The sequence below is a fragment of the Poecilia reticulata genome, linkage group LG22 (assembly GCF_000633615.1).
Source record: "Poecilia reticulata strain Guanapo linkage group LG22, Guppy_female_1.0+MT, whole genome shotgun sequence".
Taxonomy (NCBI): Eukaryota; Metazoa; Chordata; class Actinopteri; order Cyprinodontiformes; family Poeciliidae; genus Poecilia; species Poecilia reticulata.
The window spans coordinates 456,060-475,733 of record NC_024352.1 but is presented as its reverse complement, the minus strand read 5'-3'; the positions used below and the strand labels follow the sequence as shown (position 1 = coordinate 475,733).

The window sequence follows — 19,674 nt, the reverse complement described above, 5'->3', positions numbered from 1 at the left end:
CTGCACAGGCAGGCTGAGAAATGAGATGCAGGTGATCGGTATCGGCAACAAGAGCCAATGATCGCCGATCATGCACTTTTTTACGAAAATCGGCCGATTATGATCGGTGACCGATCAATCGGCACACCTCTACAGCTCCCCTTTGCGCTGCTACTTATATAAGTGTGACTGTTGTCTACACACCTTGATAACCTTAAAATAATCAAACCTGAGCTGTTTGGAACAGGTATGTGCAGAGACGGGGGGGCAAAGGGGTCTTGAGCCCCTACCCCTTTTGTCCTTGATGCCAATATTGAGGGKTTTTTTTTCCAATTTAAATTTTTTTTTATCTGTATGTCAGAAGGCCTGCTTGTGCCCCTCAGCAATAATATTTAGCTAAATATAATAATTTAGCAAAAATAAACTAGTCTGGCTGCCCTCAGTCTAATAATGACTCAGTTTCTCTGCCTCCATGTTGTTCAAATACTGGGGTGAGGAGAAGGGGAGCGGATCTGTGCCCTCTAACTACCAAATTATGGGCAAGAATATTTTTTCATACACTGAATAAAAACGTAAGTCTGATGTTGACGTTCGAAAAACTGTTTCTATTTATATTTTCACAATTGTCCTCGCAATAGCTGGAAAAAACAAGTCTCACCCCTAAACATAGAAATGCTTCGGCTGCAGAGAAAACTTGTGACTTTAACTTAATGAGGCTGCTCAATGCCCGGTTCTCTACAGGCAGTCTGAGTCGGTCCTGCTGACAGATAGAAAATATGTGAGAGGGAGACCAGGTTTATTGGCCGAGTTTAAAATCAATCACTGATTATTGGTTATTTGCTGTGATGCATTTGTGAACAAACCCAACTCAAACACAAATATTACACCATATTGTAGCCATGGTAACACAACAATCAAACTATCAAGATGATTCTTTAAACTTTTACAAAGTAAACTTCCTAATTAAATCCTAAATGTACCTTTTTTTCTCAGCTGAATGCATTAAATGACATTTTATAACATTGTCATTCTCTATAAATGGATGCTACAGCTTTAGATATATGGTCTGTGTTACAATTCAACCCTTTCTGGGACCCCCTGAATGTCTGGAGGCCCCCTGAATGTCTGGAGGATCCCTGAATGTCTGGAGGCCCCCTGAATGTCTGGAGGCCCCCTGAATGGCCCCTACCAGCAGCTACTGAATTGTCTTTGCCTTGATATCCCAGTCTTACAATTCTAGATCTCAGAGGTGCTAACATAAAAAAATTGTAGAGTCAACCCCTTTGAGCTTTTTTGATCTACAAGGCAGTCTGCAGCCAAGTTGTTATAGAGGTTAAATAGGTATTATTAGGACTTAATTAGTAAAATGGCAGCAAATCTGCTTATTTCATAACTTCATAACATTTGATCTTCTCTCCTGTGGACTGTTTAACAGTTACAGTCTCAGATCAGCTCAGCCCTCCAGGACTGTCAGCAGCAGAAACAGCAACATTAAACCTGGTGGGGAAAATATACACTATATTTGCTTTGCATTGTCACCACATGATGGCAGTGATATAGTAGGATCAAATTAGATTCTTGATCAATATGGGTTGTTGCTATGTTGTTGTACGGTGTTTTAAGATCTTGTTCAATGTGGGCCTTGTTAACTTTGAGCCCCTGCCCCTCCAAAGGTCTCTGCACGGCCCTGGTTTGGAATTCATCTGCTGACCCAACTCCGCTTTTTCTTGTTCAGTGGGAATGAAATTATCCTGCAGATAACATGCACAGACTGATGCCTTCCATCTATATCTAACAAAAACTGAGGAAATTTACTAGTTAGATTTGAGTGAGGTTTTAACATCCATTATTTTTATTTTATTTATTTTGTGTGCATGTTGTGTCTGAGGATCAATGTGGTCCAGGTGCGTTTGTGTGTGACTTACACGCAAACACACCTAGAAGACAAAAATTGCACATATAAACTATTAAAATATCACACACACTGTATCACACACTTACTGTTTAAAGAATACAGGCATACTAGACTGAATGAGAGATCATAAATGTATGTGTGTGTGCGTGTGAGCTAATACTAGACTGAATGAATGACAATACATATATGTGAATGAGATACTCATACTTGTATGTATTAGAGGCTCATACAGAGTCTGTGAGAAGTGTCATGGAAGAGGCGGGGCATAATTTGGAGATTGCGTTGCACATGCATGCCTCCTGAACTCAGCAACATTGATAATATTTGTAATTTGATAAAGGACAGCATAGGATAAGGTATTTTCTCATCACCTGCGACAGACTGGCAACCTGTCCAGGGTGACCCCGCCTCTCGCCCGGAACGTTAGCTGGAGATGGGCACCAGTAACCCTCCTGGTTACTGGAGGGTTACTCCAGTAACAAGGGTGTATAGAAAATGGATGGATGGATTTTCTCATCACCGAATATAACAAGCAGTGTGATCTGTGCCTTAAACAAAAGAGCTTCTATGACTGCCGGTTTTCTGAGTATCTGTGTTTCCTCGTCAGATCAGATTTTCCTTTCATAGTGCATCTAGACAGCTATATCTATCTGTTGGTACTATCTTTCAAAAAGGTATAGAAGGCCAACTTTGTAACTGCCTTTATGTGGCTCTGAAGGTTCCGGTCCATCACAGGCCCTGCGGCATGGTCGGCCATACATTGATTTTCCCGCCCCAAAATAAGCCGATCCTCCCCGTTGCAGAGCAAAACAGGACCCACCCCTCAGCTAGACGATACAGCACAGCCAGCCTTGAGCCAAGACGTCCCCTGCTGCACTGAAGAACAAACAGTGCAGCAGGTGTACATGTTAGGGCACCGATGTTTTATGTGCCCAGGCTGATGACGTAGGAAACACAAGCGATGTAGCTGGCAGTGGGCGATGGTAGAGTGAGAGCTGTCCCTGCAGATGCTGCAACTTCTGGACCCTGACATCCTCTGGAATGAATGACTGCGGCCTTGGAAGACAATAGGCCTTGAAGAAGTAATCAGACTACTCCATACATTGCTAAGCATCTCAGCCATATTCTCCATGGTGTTCTGTACTGCAGTCAATTAAATGCTTTGTTGGGAGAGACTCACGTTGTGCTTATGGGAATGCACCATCTGCCTCAGTTCTCCCTTCTTCCTGCATTGCTCATTACTGAAACAGCTGGTCTTAAGGGGCTCTGCTGCAGATTTACTTTGTATTTCTCTTCTTTCTGATATTCATCTATTCATCAATCCTCTCTTGAACCTCTAGCTGTCCAACTGTCTGCCAATTTGCTTTTGAATACAAGAGATAGTGAAGGTTTGTTGCAGTGTCTCACAAATATCATGGCCACCTCTTTACTGATGTCACCAACACTTTGCTTTGGCGCTGGAGACACTCCTCAGCTATGTCAGCTGCTTTATTCAGACGGACCCAGTAATCAATGGGACTCTCATTAGCTCTGGGAAGTATACGATAGAAGTCAGCAAGAGGCTGATGTGATGTCATTGAAGTGTTGTTTGAGAATATCATGAACTGCTTCAGGCGGCTGTTCAACACAGCGAAGGGTCACTGCGTATGTCTATTCTCACTGCATCTCTAGCTCTTCCCATTAACTTGTCCATAATCTCACCAGGCTGATCTGTAATGCTAACATTGTTCTTTTTCAAATACATTGACATCAGCTTGACTCATTCAAGAAGAGAACATTTGTCAGTTACTTCCCCACGAAAAATAGGGGGTTCTTTGGCATCATATTTAAGGTGAGCTGTGTGAGGTCTATTGTAGTGTCAAAAGCTTGAGCACATTTGCATTCTCTGCACTGGCTAGTTTTATATATATGTATGTATATATATACATGTCACAAAAGTGAGTACACCCTTCACATTTCTGCAGATATTTAAGTATATATTTTTATGGGATAACACTGACAAAATGACACTTTGACACAATGAAAAGCAGTCTATGTGCAGCTTATATAACAGTGTAAATGTTTTCTTCCCTCAAAGTCTTCCAGTAACATAAACCAGGTGTGTAATGAGCTCAGCACTCGCAGTGTGAAGCTCTGTGAGAGCAAGGGTTTGTCAAACATGCATGAAAGAATGAAATCAACACTGTTTTTTTTTTKGKTTTTTTTTTTAAAAAGGAATAACATTATAAAATTATATAGGGTTAAAAAAAAAGTCAATTTTACATAAAATCTTTTTTTTGAGGAGCCAGAGTTAAACAAATGAAAGTGTTTGTCGGTGACTTTCATTCTCATTAAATGGTTCAGTGTCAGTCTTTATTAAACAGGATTTCTTGGTGCATATGGTATGGCATTATGAAAGTTTCAAACTGTAAATGAGTTGTGCTAACAACATTCTCTTGCTGGATATTTTGTCTATAATCAGGTTTAACAGGTTCTAATACATACAGCAGTTTGAGCTGGTAATCTTTTCCATGTTCTTGTCCTAACTGGTAAGGAACATCGGATTTTATTAGGTTTTCAAACATGTCATTAGAGCAAACTTAATGTATGATCATGAAGATGATACTTTTGTTTTGCCTCCTTATCCAGTCTGTGGAGACGCTGCCATTTCCTGTGAGCTCCAGTATGCTCTCCACCAATCCGCAGCCAAGAATTCCCATACTTATCCATCTGAAAACCCCTTGTCAACTTCAGAACAAAGCATCTATCATTCTCCAACCCAGGATTCCCAACTCGACCCTTGTTGCCAGGATGTGGCCAAACAAAATGATGACCACTGTACAGTCTGATATATTCAGGAGCTGTGACGTTCAGTCCAGTAACCAGAGTCTGTCAAAGGAGCCAGCTCAACCTCACGATTGCAAAGGAACAATTAGCTCTGAAAACATTATTAATGTGCATCATTTCATCAAAGAGCAGAGTACAGCTGGCCCATCCCTCGTAGAGCCACATCCTCATTCTGAACAAACTCAAACTCAAAATAACAATCATGGACAAAAGACCAAAAAACCAAGAGATTCCCAGAGGCAGCAGCTAGACCAGCGGTCTGTAAAGAGGAAGAGAGGTACACAGGGAGACAGTTTCCTTCAAGGGAGTTCCAGCTCTGGTCTAGAGCCAGTCGTGGCCCCAAGCTCCAAACCCTGGCCTGTTTTCACCATCGCCAACTCTGCAGTGGCACATGAAGCTACACTACCTCCCAAGGTGGATGGGTAGGATACAAAGCTGCTATTTTGCTGTATTTTGCACTTTTTTAATGTTAAGTCATCTTTACACAGCTTTCCTTTGCATGTGTGTCTATCAACAGTCCACCTGTGTGTCAGAAATGGAAAAGACTTCAGGCCCGGACCATTATCCAGCAGTGCAGCCAGGCGAGGGTTAAGGTCAGACCAGCGGTAGATGGTGCTGATGCTGATTGGGTCCAGGTGAGTGAGAGATTCTGTAATGGCTTCAAATATGTTGACGTTTGAAACACTGTTAATTGTTTTCCTTCYTGTTTCAGTTTTAGAAGATGCACTATTTTTTTATCAGGAATGATCATTGTGTCTCTCTTTAGATTGAACAGGGGTTGGTTGTATACGTGTGCTTCTTTCAAGGAGCTACAGAGGAGGTCACACTTGAGATGGGTGAGATATCTTTCAAATTCACTTTTTTTCATAGGAATGAGATACATCAGTTGTTGCTTTTTGACTTAAAGAAATGTCTTTAGATTTTATTTAAATTAACATTCTTTGTAGATTTATTTAAAGAATATTGTATATAATCTTTGCTTGTCACTGACTGTCGTCTTGCCTCAAGTGTAACGAATGAATCTCTTATGCATTACTGAAACAAGTCCAGGTTTCATCCAGACTGTTTCCCTCATTAAACGAGTCCATTTGTTTCTTCTTATTGATATAAAAGTACATTTCAATTGATTAAATGTTAAAAACGTCAAGTTTATAACAGAATTAATTAATATACCAACTTATCGATGTACCACTAAAATGTCTCAATTTATTTTAACTTGCTGTTAAATGTACTCACCCCTATCATTTCCATATTTTTCTCAACAGCCAACAAGTTCATGTCCACTAAAGTTTTTCGAAAAGACAGACACACTGTGTCAGTTCTCGACCTTCCTGGGAGTGTTTTACTGGTTCCCCAAGACTCCCTGGTTGGTGAGCCACTGGTCAATAGAAGAATCCAGTACAAAGACAGATGTGAGCCTTGGCTGGGGGCTCAGCTTTTCTCAAGCCTAGTTGGAGCCTGCAGGCAGCTCATGTCAGAATCAGCCAAGTGCACAAAGGAGGGCATGAAGGTGGAGCATGGAGTCTATGGGCAGAAACAAGAGATCAGCATCAGATCTCTGGAGCCGCTGTCGTTGCTCCTGGAGTTCTGAGGCTCACCTGGAACACATGAGACCTTCCTGTTACTTCAATCTTAATCTCAAGAAAATGTCTTAGGGAGGCTTTTCATGAAACCTACAGTTAAAAACAATACAACTTACTTTGCTAAGCACTACAGAGGACTTGCATAAAGAACATTATTAGATTGCATATCAACTGCGATCCTATCTTTAAAGTTTCTGTCCTTGTAGTGTTCCGTTATGTTTGGTTAAGCTGCACCATATGGAGGCTGTGTTCATTGTAAAAAGCATAGTTGCTTTCAAATTTCTGGCATGTCCAATGTCTACCTCATTGTTTTGCACATGGATCAACACAAAAAAGGTTTTCAGAGGTTTAAAATATGGTGAGAAGTTCCAAACATCAAATGAGGTAGAGATTGTTTGAGCTGAGAGAAATCCTAAGGGTAAATGTATATTGTTTTTCATGCTCATACTTTACTATTTAGAGAAAATCACAATGTTCAAAATTTGTTGACAAAATTAAAATGCATTCTGAATTTATTGTTATTTACACCTACAAAAACACAACCCATGTTGCTGTTATGAACCATTCTCTAAAATCCATTCTCGATTAATAAAGCTGCTGGTGTAGACGCCAGGAATGGCTGAGTGTAGTCTTATTAAATATCTGAATGACAATAGAGTGGAATAAAAATGTGAAAATAAATGTAATTTTACTCCATAAAATGTAAAACTTCTCTTAAAAGCCTAAGATACATTGAAGGTTGTATAACCTCTTACAGTGGGAGGAAAAAAGTTTTTGATGCAGCACTGATTTTCCAGGTTTGCCTAACTGCAAAGATCAGTTAGGTCCATCCATCCATCCATCCATCCATCCATCCATCCATCCATCCATCCATCCATCCATCCATCCATCCATCCATCCATCCATCCATCCATTTTCTTTACACCCTTGTCCCTCAGTGGGGTCAGGAGGTGCTGGTGCCTCTCCAGCTAACGTTCCGGGCGAGAGGCGGGGTCACTCTGGACAGGTCGCCAGTCTGTTGCCGGGCAACACAGAGACACACAACCATGCACACACACACACACACCTAGGGGCAATTTGGAGAGGCCAATTAACCTAACAGTCATGTTTTTTGGACTGTGGGAGGAAACCGGAGTACCTGGAGAAAACCCACCATGCACAGGGAGAACATGGAGACTCCATGCAGAAAGACCGGGGCCGGGAATCGAACCCAGAGGGGGGGGCCTGACCTGCAGGGCGGAAGCTGAGCTGAAGACTGCAGTGCAGAGAAACTTTGTGGAGACATGTGATGTGAGAGCAGGGTAAAACTCGAAAACTTGCTACTTTTACCTCGTTATGTGCGCGAGCGTAAGGCTGAAGTGTCTGGGAAAACATCATCGGCGCGCCGCCCCCTCCAGACGGGGTTTTGGCGCCCCTGTGCGTTGCATACCCACTTTTTGCGCCACTGTGAGTACCCCTCCTTTTTTTTTTTACATGTCGCAATTATATGTTAAATGTAAATAAGCCATGTGTTTTTAAAATCCATATTTATTCCAAATATTGATAAAATGTGCAGCTGAACACAAAGTATAAAAAAAACAGTAGACTTAATGCGCTGACTGCAGTAAACAATCTATTGTCAATATAATTGCCTGATTCAAATACACCCTCCATCCTCTGATGCATCTGGACCCTGAGTTCAGGTTCAGAACCTGCTTTCTGATATGCAGCCCGGCTCCAGAACAGGATAGCTGTGCTTATTACTAAATAAACAAGGATAGAAACAGTGACATGTATAAAATGTTATGCTCAAATTTGCATAAGGATTAGCTCATATGTTGCAGAAATGTACTATTTTCAATCTGAAATATTTTTAAATGCAAAATCAATCTACTCAAGAGTAGCAATAATATTACTCAAGTAAAAGAAAAAAGTAAAGTGCAGTAAAACTATGCTGAAAAGTACATTTTTCTCCCAAAAAGTTACTCAAGTAAATGTAAACAGTAATACAAACATAGATAAACAAAACTAGTAGCCCATTCATAACRAGCTTAATGTGAATAATGGCATCAGTTAGTCATCATGTAGCTAACACTACAGCATCCAACAGCATTAATCGTCCATTTTGGGGGAAAGAACTGTGTGACCTTCTTTGCCTTTTGCTGGTTTGCTGCCATGATGGTAACATCTGCACAGCAGCTGCAGCTGCAGCAGCAGGTCTCTGCCGCAGCTGCACACCGGTCAGCATCTTGGAGCTCATGTGTCTATATGTGGCTCGGAAAAACATGTTATGACTGAGTGTAATGAATTAGTGGGTAGACTTTATAAATGTGTTTTACACTTTATATTTTGGGTAAAATATCAAGTATTTTCAAGTTAACAGGTTCAAATCCAAGTCTGAACCATTTTTTCACGTCAGGTCTAAAGTCTTAATATTAATCAACTCAAGTTCGAGTCGTGTGACTAGAGTTCCCACCTATCCCAGGTTTTTATACACAAGAATTCTGCTGCATTGTTCCATGTGGGAAAGCTGTGGATTTTAGAGTTTGAGTCCCAGAACCACTTGACTTTTCTGACAGTCACAGAAACCTGTTAGAGGCGTATTTAATCAGCTAAAAGGTCACTATGAATCCTCAGCCATTGATATGAATGTCAATTTATTAAGAAATGCGTACATACAGAATCCAAATGTTTCATTTTAGGAAAATTGGCAACCACTGCAGCTTTAACCTCTGAACTTTGTTTTGACTCTGTCCTTGAGCATTGCACTTATGAACCGTGTACCTTCTCGTCTTGCCCTATGTAAAGCAGATCAGTCCCCCTCCCACAAACAGTCACACTCTCTTAGAAGGTTTCTCTGGCGCATTGTGGTGATGACAGTGATCCTGTTCTCTGACAGATCCCGAAGCTCATTAATGAGCTCCTGCACACAGGGGCTGGGCCACGGGTGGCCGTTCAGGTAATCCCTCAGAATGAAGGAGCGCTCAACCAGGAGCTCCAGCTGCACCAGGTGTCGCAGTTTGTGGAGACTAAGGAGATCTTTCTCTGGCTCCCGCCGGAAAAATCTGCACATGAGAACATAGGAAACATGTTAAAGGCTGAAGAAAATAAACAGAGCTGTTCACTTTTTAGGGATTGTTCAGATCACATCTAAAACAGTGAGAGGCACTGAATTGTGGGTCAAAGCACAATTCACAGCACTGAAAGGTCATAGGTCGTCCACAATGACCTGTGATAGTGATTGAGGCAGATACTGGATCATAGGGGTTACTGAGTTGACCCCTGATAACTGTTGCTCCGTTGGTATTGTTGCTTTGATCACAGGAAGATTTTTCTATGTCGTCATCAACATGTCATGGTCTGGTTACCTGTCCAGGGTGACCCCACCTCTCACCCATTAACCGCTGGAGACAGGAACAGCACCTCTGTATGATAATGGATGGATGGATGTCATCAAATGTCACAGTTAAAAAGATTGTAATGGAAATGTTCATTTGAGGAAAAGTTATACCTTTCTGCTGCACTTCAAAATTCTTAAAGGGGCAGTATTGTGTGTTTCCAAGAACATAATGCTATTTTATAGCAAGTAACTGTTATCTTCAGTTGCTATAAAATGCTATATTAAACCAGACATTAAACAAATTTGACTTTGCAATTTGATGCCTTCAAATTGGGGCTCTGTCTCTTTAAGAAGCTCCTCAACCTTTAGCATGGGTTCATAATAATGCTCGTCATTATGCGCTCCAACCATTCTTAGCTGAAATGAGAAGCAGTTTGTATGATTAGCTCAACAAACTCCCAGTTCCATAAGGCGTCTGCTAATTGCTGCTGCCGCTAGTCTGGAGGAGTGAATGAGGTGAGGGCTGCTTTGTGACTTTGCTTAGAGAATGAGCTTAGTGGAAATAGACATGGTTTTGTGAGAGCAAGCATTTAAGCACTCAGAATGGTTCCCACAGGAGATTCAAAGATTTCTCAAACATGCATGAAAGAATCAAAGCAACAGCTCAGGTATGTTTTTGATGGGGGAAACATTATATCATGATGAAAGCTCACAAAGGCCATTTTAGAAGTCCTCCAATTGTCTTTTTTGACAAATGATGTTAAGTTTTAAAATTCCTTTAATTGTGATCAACAGTCACAGACCTTGAAAATATGATTTTAGGATTTCTTAAATTTTTTCTGTGAATAAAACTATAATTTTAATGTAGCAATAGTCAACATATTAATGATTTTATCTTTAAATCTAACCTAAACATTAGTGAAGTGTGCATTCCAGTAACAAGTGTCCAAATGTCGCCACTCACCGTATCCTAAGAGTCTTGAGATGAGGAAATAGCATTGGGATCCGTCTGCAGAGGCTTCCACTGGAACGGTTCTGCTCAATGTCCAGGTGCTCCAGTCCTGGAACTTTAGGAGCAATGGAGTCCATGTCTTTCAGAGTTATGGCTACTCGCAGTGTCAGCCTGGTCACACTGGGAGGGATGGTGGTTGTGTATGTAGCAAGGGAGTTCCCACCTTCAGAAATATTACAACAATTCCTCTCAGAACCAACACATTCTGATAGTACCAAATTCAATGAAAACATCAAATTCTAAAATCTCCCATCAACAGGACTTTCATCTGTTACTGGAAACTATATGAAAGCACCAGATTTTGGATAAGCTCTGTGTTTTTGTGCATCTAACCAAAAATAATATCAGCACATGATTCTAAAGAACTTCCCTTTTGCCTGATTCACTTTGGTTGTTTCCACTTGAGCTGCACTCCTCTAGGTGTCTGATGTCTGAAGGCTGCAGCTTCCAGGTCACCTACTAGCACTGAGGCCTGGTGTTTCTCTACTTGAGGCTTCAAACTCCTCATGCTCCTTGTTGTGGCTGCAACTGTTCTGAGTGACGGCTTTTAGGAAACAACAAATGTGTTTTAGCAAGGCTGACATCTGGACTGTCACAAGTCCACTATATCAMCATGAGACGTGGGATCTATACAGCATGATGCAAGCTTAGCTCTCTTTGTGTGAAATGACCTGACAAAACCTGTGTGTTCTTTAATGGCAGCCAGGAACACAGTGATGGACCTTCCAGCTGTCTTTATGCTACAAACACTGAGGGTGGAACCACCTGGTGCTGATGCAAGAAGGTCAAACTCAAACAGTATTGATGAAGAAAAAAAGAAAGGAGTCAGTTTAGGATTAATCTAATTATATGTTTCTAAATATCATCACATCCTACTTTTAGTGGAAGAATGACTGATGCTGTTTGATGAAAATTCCCCAATGAGAATTAGCTTTGTTATCTGCTATGCTAACTCACATCCTAATGATCCAGACCAGCAAGCTACAAAAATGTGATATTAAAATCTTAGATATTTTATATTAAAATGTATTTGAAGAACATTTTAATATTGTGTACTTGTGATTTATCCATCAGCATAAACAAACTACAGAATGTAAAACATGCTGAAGCAGCAGAACTCACCAATGATGGTGAGTGACTCCAACTGTCGCAGAGGGGTCAGCCAGGACCTGAGTCGACACTCAATCCCTTCTCTGATGTACCTGTAGCGGACAGCAAGAGACCGCAGCGAGGTCAGACTCCTCAGAGCATTTTCAGGGAGGATAGTCTCTGGGTAGTCCACAAGCTCCAGGCTGGTCAGCGCCGGGCCACCGTATGAAGACATTCCTGCAGCAGAAAGGAAAACGTTAAGTAGCAGATCCATGGCTTTAACACTGGATTGCATGAGAGGTTAAGAAGTTCTAATTTTTATAAACTGAAATAACTGAAGCAAAGTGATAGTTTATGCATTTCCAGCTGGAAAATCTAGAAAACTGCCACTCGGCTGTTATTGTTGTCCATCAACTATCTGGTGAAAATGAATACAGCAGTGGCCATGATGTTATGTTGAGGTGGACTTCTGGTTTGATAAAGATGAAGTTTTGAACCTGTGTCCTAACAACTACATTGTGAAGGAAATACAGGGAAAATATGACCGTTTGTCCCAAACGAAGCTCCTTCTGACGCAGACCGTTTGTGTATGTTGCTTGTTCTCCAAATTAGTATATTTACGCTATTTAAACGGGACTGGCCGTAATTCGGGCTGTCACTTGAGAAGCAATGGCAGCAGGTAGAAGGAGAAGACACACCTGGCTGTTCTGGGTTCGGTGGACTCAGGTAGTCGTCAGGAAGCGGTTCTGGCGGCTCCCCCTTCATCCCCCAGGAAAGGTGGATCAGTTTCTTCAGCTTCAGCAACATGGCGTGGAAGTCGTTGCGGGGAACAGGCCTCACCGTGTCCAGCCCATAACCCTCACTCTGCTGGTGGAAGAGGAGGAAGCGCAGGTTGACCAGCTGGGACACAGTTTGGATCAACTCCACAGTGTTGGGCAGCCGCACGTTGCACACGCTCAGGTGTGTGAGGCGCTGCTGAAGGTGCTGCGTTAGGCTGTGGCCAAGCAACGCTTCATCCCAAGTAGCGTTTCGTACCCCGAGGTCACGTAGGTTGGGAAATCGGGCCAGGTTGTCCATGTATTTCTCTTTATATTGTCGCCCGCCATCTACAAATACTATGGCCGTGAGCGACGGGAGGAACTTTACCAGACGTCGCCACTCTTTCCGCCGCAGGTGTCGCACAGCCACCCGGGTGAGCTTGCGGTAATTCAATGTGTGCCAGAAGCCGTAAGTGTAGCGGCGAAGTTCGGACATCACCACAGTGTAGTCCCTCCATAGGGACGGGTGGTCGATAAGCTTCTTTAAGTGCCTGCAGCAGGAGCGAACCGTGTGTTTTTCTTCTGTGCTAAGATAGCTAAACACATAAACCCAAAGTTCAGGTGGTAGCTGCGGTGGCCCTTCCATTACTTCATGCACTCAGCGTGTAGAACAACAATCAACAAACCTAGTGCGTAAATATACTGTTAATAATTTTAGGCTTTTTAATGGGTCGCTATTTTGAAGTTTTCGGCGAATTTATTCCAACTGCAGCCTTATGTTTACACCGGAAGACGATCGAGTTCTTTTAGCGTTACACTGAGAACCGTCCGGCGGCAAGCATCCTATAGGGTCCGACCTGGAGAGTTGAATACGCCCCGGTCCCAGTACTGGCACTGTACCTTCCGCCCCTCTATGAAGTGTGTACTCGAAGTGAACAAGGGTTCGAGTGTGCAAGCGTGCAAAAATTTGAGAATTAGGACCATGTGCCCTGCAGATAAACTTCGACATCCAAAATGGCGGACCGATCAGTGTTTAGGCATTTATGCTGCTAAAAAACACAAGTAAAATAAATAATCGATTTAAAATGTACAGCATAGGTATTTTTGCTTTCCAAAGTCATTAAATGAGATATTTGACTGTTCAAATGGACTTTGCTACAACTTGTTGAAAATAGAGCAAAATTTGATGTATTCACAATAAAGTAAAAAAAATTATTTCAATTCTTTACGTTTTAATTTTTTTTTTTGAGACAGACGGCTTGCTCTGTGAACTTCACCATATTTTTAATGGCAATTTTTTTTATTGTATATGTTAATATGATGATTTTGTCAAAAAAATATTAAAATGTACAAACATTCAATTAAACAGCATAGCAATCCCTCCTAAATATTTCCCCTCTACCCCGAGAAGAAAACATTTAAGAATTATATCTCTAAATAAGAACCATATACCTTTCTTTTCCACTCACACAAAAATTAAGAAATGAATTTCAAAATGATGTATGACTTTTTCCCTGTAATAACTTTCTGCAAAAGAAATTCAATATAAACTCCTGCATTTTGTGGCAGATAGAGACACTTTTTTTAAAATTGCAACTTTATAAATGTTTTTAGAAATATTTTTAAAACTGGATCTTGTACAAGAAATCTATTCTTTTGAGTTTTGGTATAATAAAAGGTGACCTTTTGTTTTAAGGGGATGGAGAGTGAAATTAAGATATTAATGATTTAATCCAGAGGCTATATTTTTATTCACAAATGCCCTTTTCTAAAAATCATCTCCATTTTTAATGTTTTTAGTCCATACACCATTTTTGTTTCGCTTGTCCACTGTCAGGTCGCAGGAGTAGCAGCCTAAGTAGTTAGACCCAGACTTCCCTCTCCCCAGCCACTAACTCCTCTGGGGAAGCCCAAGGCGTTCCCAGGCTAGCTGAGAGACGTAGTCCCTCCAGGGTTCCTCTCAGTGTCCTTCAGGTGGGACATGAACTCCTCACCAGGGAGGCGTCCAGGAGGCATCCTGACCAGATGCCCGAGCCTCAACTGGCTCCTCTCCTCATGGAAGAGCAGCAGCTCTACTCTGAGTAGACTGAGCTTCTCACCCCATCTCTAAGGGGAGAGCCCACACACCCTACAGAGGAAACTCATTTCGGCCGCTTTTATCCATGATCTTGTTCCTTCAGTCATGACCCAAAGCTCATGACCATAGATCAGGGTAGGAAGGTAGACTGACCGGTAAATCTAGAGTTTCACTTTTTGGCTGAGCTCTCTCCACTGTGACAGACTGTCAAAATGGTAATTAACATTTTTAAGTGAAACTTAAAAATGTTGTAATAACAAAAAAAAAGCCTAATCTTTATACCAATAACTGTAATTTAGAGAATAGAATGAAACGTTGTGTGGGTAGCCACCTGGTGGTGATGCACTTAACTAAAATTCACTTAAGGTGCTTTAAAGCCTTAAAGCACCTTAAGGCTTTAAAGATTTGTTTTAGAGCCTTACAGTGCATATCTCTATATTCACTGCATTCATGGGTGACATATTTAAAAGTGGGCTTTTAGAATACCAACATCTGAAACTATACTGATAGTAAAGAATGCACCCCATACAATAAAAACAATTAATAACATGTTTGCAACAAACCATAATTCTGTTGCAGCTCTGGTGCTTCTAGATGAAAACAATAAAATGTTGCAACACATTGAGCCAGAGACACACCATCATTTCATCCAAACTTATCAATGTATTTTAATGATAATGTTGAACAGTCATAAAAACAACTTCTTGTGTCAAGTGGACTGCTGATACTGGGAAACATTCTTTATCCCTCTAATTACAAAACAGAAGGGGAAAATGTAATGCTTGACAGCAAACAGAAATAAGAAAAAAACATCCATGAACTTCTCTCTAGCTGAAGCTGTTTTAACTTTTTCTAGAAGAAGTTTGGAATAGGAAGTTTGAAATATCTCAGTAGTCACCCAAGTTTAAATATGGAAATTCAGGTTTCTCTTCCCAACATAGCAAAAATAGTCTTGTCAGTTTCCTGGTGAAAATGTCAATATCATCCACCCAATCACAAAATAGAAGAGAAACACTGGATATACCACAAGTGCCTTGCGGTTGGTGAGGTGGCTGTCAGCAAGGAAGGCCGTAGAAGCAAAGGTAGACCAGCCAAAAGATGCGGTCACCACTCCCAGTCGAACAGCAAAGCTCACCTTCCCTGAACCACTGAGCAGGACAATCCGACACACTATGAGGGCCACTGTCAGAGGCATGATGCAGTATCCCAGAACACACAGGCTCTGGAAGAAAGAGATTGTGCCACCCAGGAGCTTGGAGTTAAGAGTGATGACAATAGAGCCGAACCAAATGATGACAAAGACCTGGGATGAGAGACAATTTGAAAAAGTACAGTTGTCAGTTATTGGAAAACTTGTAAACTCAGAATTACATTCAAAACAACATTCCATGGTTACCTTCATTACATTGTAAAAAAAAAAAAGGGAAGCAGTGGTTGGAAAAAATTAGAGAATCCCCTTTTAGCAAATTCTTGTTTTTTGCTCTTTTAATCGTATGCTGACTAATAGTCAAACTTTTGTTTGTAACAGTCTTTGTGATAGTGAGTAGCAATATAATGGCTAGTCACAAGTCTACACACACAGTACCATGAAAAGTTTCTACTGTATTTTATCATATGTATGGTGAGTATGAGATGCAGCACTGTTTTAATTTGCATTTTGTTCATTTGAATTTTCCTGTCCTTGGCTGCCTGACTGGGAAGATCAGTTGAGAAGAAGGAACTTTTTTAACCAAATCAGACCATATAGAATACAGACTGAGTTCTATTGAAGCCACTAGTGAAGGTGGATGGGACTAGACGTTAGCAGTTACTTCCAATATCAGTGTTTTACTTACTAAAAAAATCTCCTGCTTGACTTGCATGATAGGTCAGGTGATGATACCTACAGTTTACATTGATTTTAAACAGATGAAACAGAAAGCTCCAGAGTGAGCAGAGTAGATACATTTTTCTTGTTATAATATAGAAAGCTGTCAGTTTTAGAAAGTCATGTTTTTTGTATTGGGTACTTCGAACCACCAACGGGTTCTGAGCATCAGATCTTACATGGTGTGCACATGCAAGATGCATTTTGGGGGGTTTAATGAAAGTCTGGAGACAGTGGAGAGGCACTGAATCCATGTTGCTTCAAGTTCAGGGTGAAGTGTCCACACTATGAGTGACAAAAGTTATTCAACTATGTCACAATATTAGAATTTTTAGATCCACCTGTCAGAAAACCTTATGGTTGAGAACTGAAACATCTTAAAGAAACAAGACAAGAAGTCCAGCTGCTTTCTGTTTGAGAACAAGGACTGCCCTGTCTTGGATGACGGACAATCTACACAAATCAAAAATAAATGTTTGAAAATAAAATTCTTTGTGACAAAGTGTTTTCTGTTTGGAATGCAGCTTGACCTAATAATGATACCAACCTGGTGAAAACAGGACAATTAAATTAACAAATTTGTTTTTCAACTTGGATTACTTTTAATCACCTAATAATCAATAATTTTTTAATTGAACTGAATCAGTGAGAATGCCATTTTTTAAAACTCCCTTTAGAAAATAAGCACCAAATGACAGTCCTGGTGAAGCTTTGGTTGGTCTGGTTATTCTACCAGCACCTTAATCATTTTACCAAAGTTGAGTTCAGAAATGAATTTGTGTGGATACGTCCCAAAGCATTGCTAAAACACAAACTTTGATGAGATAAACCACTTTAATCAAAATATTGATATGCCTGGACAAGGTGAAAAATCCTGCTCCAAAAATTCAGTATTTGAATATGAGTTGACTCTATTACTGCAGTTAAAGAAATCAGACTGAAACTTGGAGATCACACAACCCCTCTACAGGAAAAAATACTTTACAGTAAATTGCTGTGATTATAATGAAACAATGAACTGACAGTGAGAAAATCTTCCATGGTGGTAGTATATATACTTCTGCTCTGTTTGGAACATGTTCAACTTATTCACAATGTGCATTAGCGTCACAATTTCAAACTGTACTGACATAATTCCTCTCAGGCATGCAGACATGGTGCGTGTCTGAACTTCTACGAAGCTCAAACTTAAATTAGTTGCAGTCTCAACAAAGTAGCCTCATACATAAATAACTGAGGTAATGTACATCCTCTACATCCCCTCATATGGAGAACGGCCAAGAAGATTTATAACTCAGATATTAGAACTGACTGATTGAATGCTTGACAAAGTTTGGTTACCTCGGCAAACTGCGGTCCTCCCTGGTCATCGCTGTCGGCCGCGCCGCCTTGAAGTAGCAGAGCCAACGTGACGCAGAGCAGCAGCGGACCCCACAGGTCCCAGTCACGCAGCAGAGCCGAGCTCCGCTTTGGATACAGCACGTGAATGAACTTGTTCCCCACGGCTCGGAGGTCACGCACAATAGTTTCCTTCACCGGCTCGTCAAGTGTGGAAAACTCATCGTCTCTTGTGGATGGGCCGACGGGGACGGCAATATCTCCTTCCACTGGTATCTCTTCCGATATGGAGACGTCTGACAGCCCAGCAAACGGCCTACTGGCCTCCTCAGCCGACGCCATCTATTTTGCAATCGATTTTATAGCCAACACCACGTTCACTCAAAGCAAGTAGAGTTCTCTGAACTTATGGAAACCACAGCAGTGACTAAATGAGCTACTGTTCTATTAAACAATGAATTTCAGGCGTTGAACTGACAAGAACCTCACTCCACGTATGCCGAGGATTGTTTACTTCCGTACTACGTCAGCTGAAAACGTGTGACTTCCGCACTACGTTTTGTGGTGCATTCGAGTATTGGTGCTACTGTTCAACTCATACCTGTCAAGTCTCCCGTTTTGGCCGGGAAACTACCGTATTTTACCATTATGTCTCGGCGTGCTCTCGTATTAGCATTTTCCCGTAAACTTCCGTATTAAAGTAATTACGTCGCAACCCCCCGACCCCGCTCTGACGGTAGTCGCTTGACTCCTTCCACCCAAAACAAGTGTTCTGTTTATCTGTGCTACCCATGAATCCCTCCTACATTGTGGTAATGCGCATGCGCACAATGATGCTACATCACATACTGCTTATTCAGCAGATTACCTTTAAATACATCCGACTTGTGGTAGTTTCGTTTCATGTGTTTTATTTAATCAAAGATTACGGTAAGTTTTATTTAATTTATTTTACACCTGGCGTTCAATAAGCTGATGTATTACTTCATGTTTTTAGTTTACATGACATGTAGCTTGTAAATTTATAAATGGCTTTAGTTTGCTATTACTGTAAACAAGTCATTGTTTGGCGGTTAATCAGAGCAAACTACATTGTTTTGTCGGCAATTTTCTTCATATCTGCAGCTCTTTTATTCAATTTTAAATTGAATATAAACTAAATTAAATTTAACTTATTGCATCTCTGACAGTGCTGCTCCTCATCCTATTTGTACGGTGGCCCTGAGGTGCAAAGCACTACAACATTAACAAAATCACTACAACATTAACGAAAACACAACAATAACAAAACGGAAGAGGTAGGTCCCAGTGGGAGACCTAAGAAATCGCTGATTGGACTACAGCTCGTTTTACTTTTGAACCGGAAGTTTTTCTGGAGACTCTTTTCACAGTCATAGAAATTAATACGTAGACTCATAGACATAATATAAGGATAGACGCCTCATGGCCGCTCTCGCCTATTGGAGCTGACGAGATTTAGGGCGGCCATCTTGGAGCGGTACACCACTCCACTCAGCGTTATGTGTTTAGCAGGCAAAATGACGTATCAGCGCGTTTAATCGATCGTAACACGCTTTTTTGTTACTGGAAACCATATTCAAACATATGTCAAAGCTACATTTATAAACAATTGTATTATTTAAGTATGTTTTTAATACATAGTTCAGCATATTTAAATATGCTTAGTGGCTATAACAATAGAATAGGAATGGGATATTCTGATATTGAGCATATTACAAAGCACACAGCCGTTCATAATTTATTTAATAAATTATTTAGTAATATCAATACATATTTATATAACTATACAGACACAGATAATGATTAATACTGAATAATGTATGTATGTATGTATGTATGTATGTATGTATGTATGTATGTATGTATGTATGTATGTATGTATGTATGTAT

At 40.8% G+C, this 19,674-nt stretch overlaps 3 protein-coding genes across 6 annotated transcripts in view; 1 reads left to right on the top strand and 2 right to left on the bottom strand.

Moving 5' to 3' along the window:
• The window catches only part of LOC103458073 (uncharacterized), a 66,207-nt gene extending 59,284 nt beyond the window's left edge, over positions 1-6,923 (top strand). For 2 of the 3 annotated variants that reach the window (XM_008398627.2, XM_008398626.2), the window contains exons 16-19: positions 4,523-5,142; positions 5,238-5,355; positions 5,487-5,556; positions 5,986-6,923. In XM_008398627.2, the coding sequence (XP_008396849.1) occupies positions 4,523-5,142; positions 5,238-5,355; positions 5,487-5,556; positions 5,986-6,311 (1,134 nt within the window). In that variant the 3' untranslated portion in view covers positions 6,312-6,923. Of the gene's footprint in view, positions 1-4,522; positions 5,143-5,237; positions 5,356-5,486; positions 5,557-5,985 lie in introns of those variants that run through there. The other variant, XM_008398628.2, reaches the window with a different exon arrangement.
• Positions 6,924-8,920: 1,997 nt separating this feature from the next.
• LOC103458072 (uncharacterized) lies at positions 8,921-15,103 on the bottom strand. Of its 2 annotated transcripts, none has more exons than XM_008398624.2 (4): positions 12,365-15,103; positions 11,757-11,960; positions 10,587-10,797; positions 8,921-9,347 (listed from the first exon to the last, which is right to left on the bottom strand). In XM_008398624.2, exons 1-4 carry the CDS (start codon positions 13,125-13,127, stop codon positions 9,095-9,097), a joined length of 1,431 nt encoding a protein of 476 aa, XP_008396846.1. In that variant the 5' UTR covers positions 13,128-15,103; the 3' UTR covers positions 8,921-9,094. The 2 variants fall into 2 exon arrangements, with proteins under 2 accessions (XP_008396846.1, XP_008396847.1); XM_008398625.2 differs by having other exon boundaries at positions 12,422-15,103.
• Positions 15,104-15,198: 95 nt separating this feature from the next.
• Positions 15,199-18,473, bottom strand: yipf6 (Yip1 domain family, member 6). Its single transcript, XM_008398622.2, has 2 exons — positions 17,767-18,473; positions 15,199-15,861 (listed from the first exon to the last, which is right to left on the bottom strand). The coding sequence occupies exons 1-2, from the start codon at positions 18,103-18,105 to the stop codon at positions 15,514-15,516; spliced, it is 687 nt and encodes a 228-aa protein (XP_008396844.1). The 5' UTR covers positions 18,106-18,473; the 3' UTR covers positions 15,199-15,513.
• Between the last annotated feature and the right edge of the window lie 1,201 nt (positions 18,474-19,674).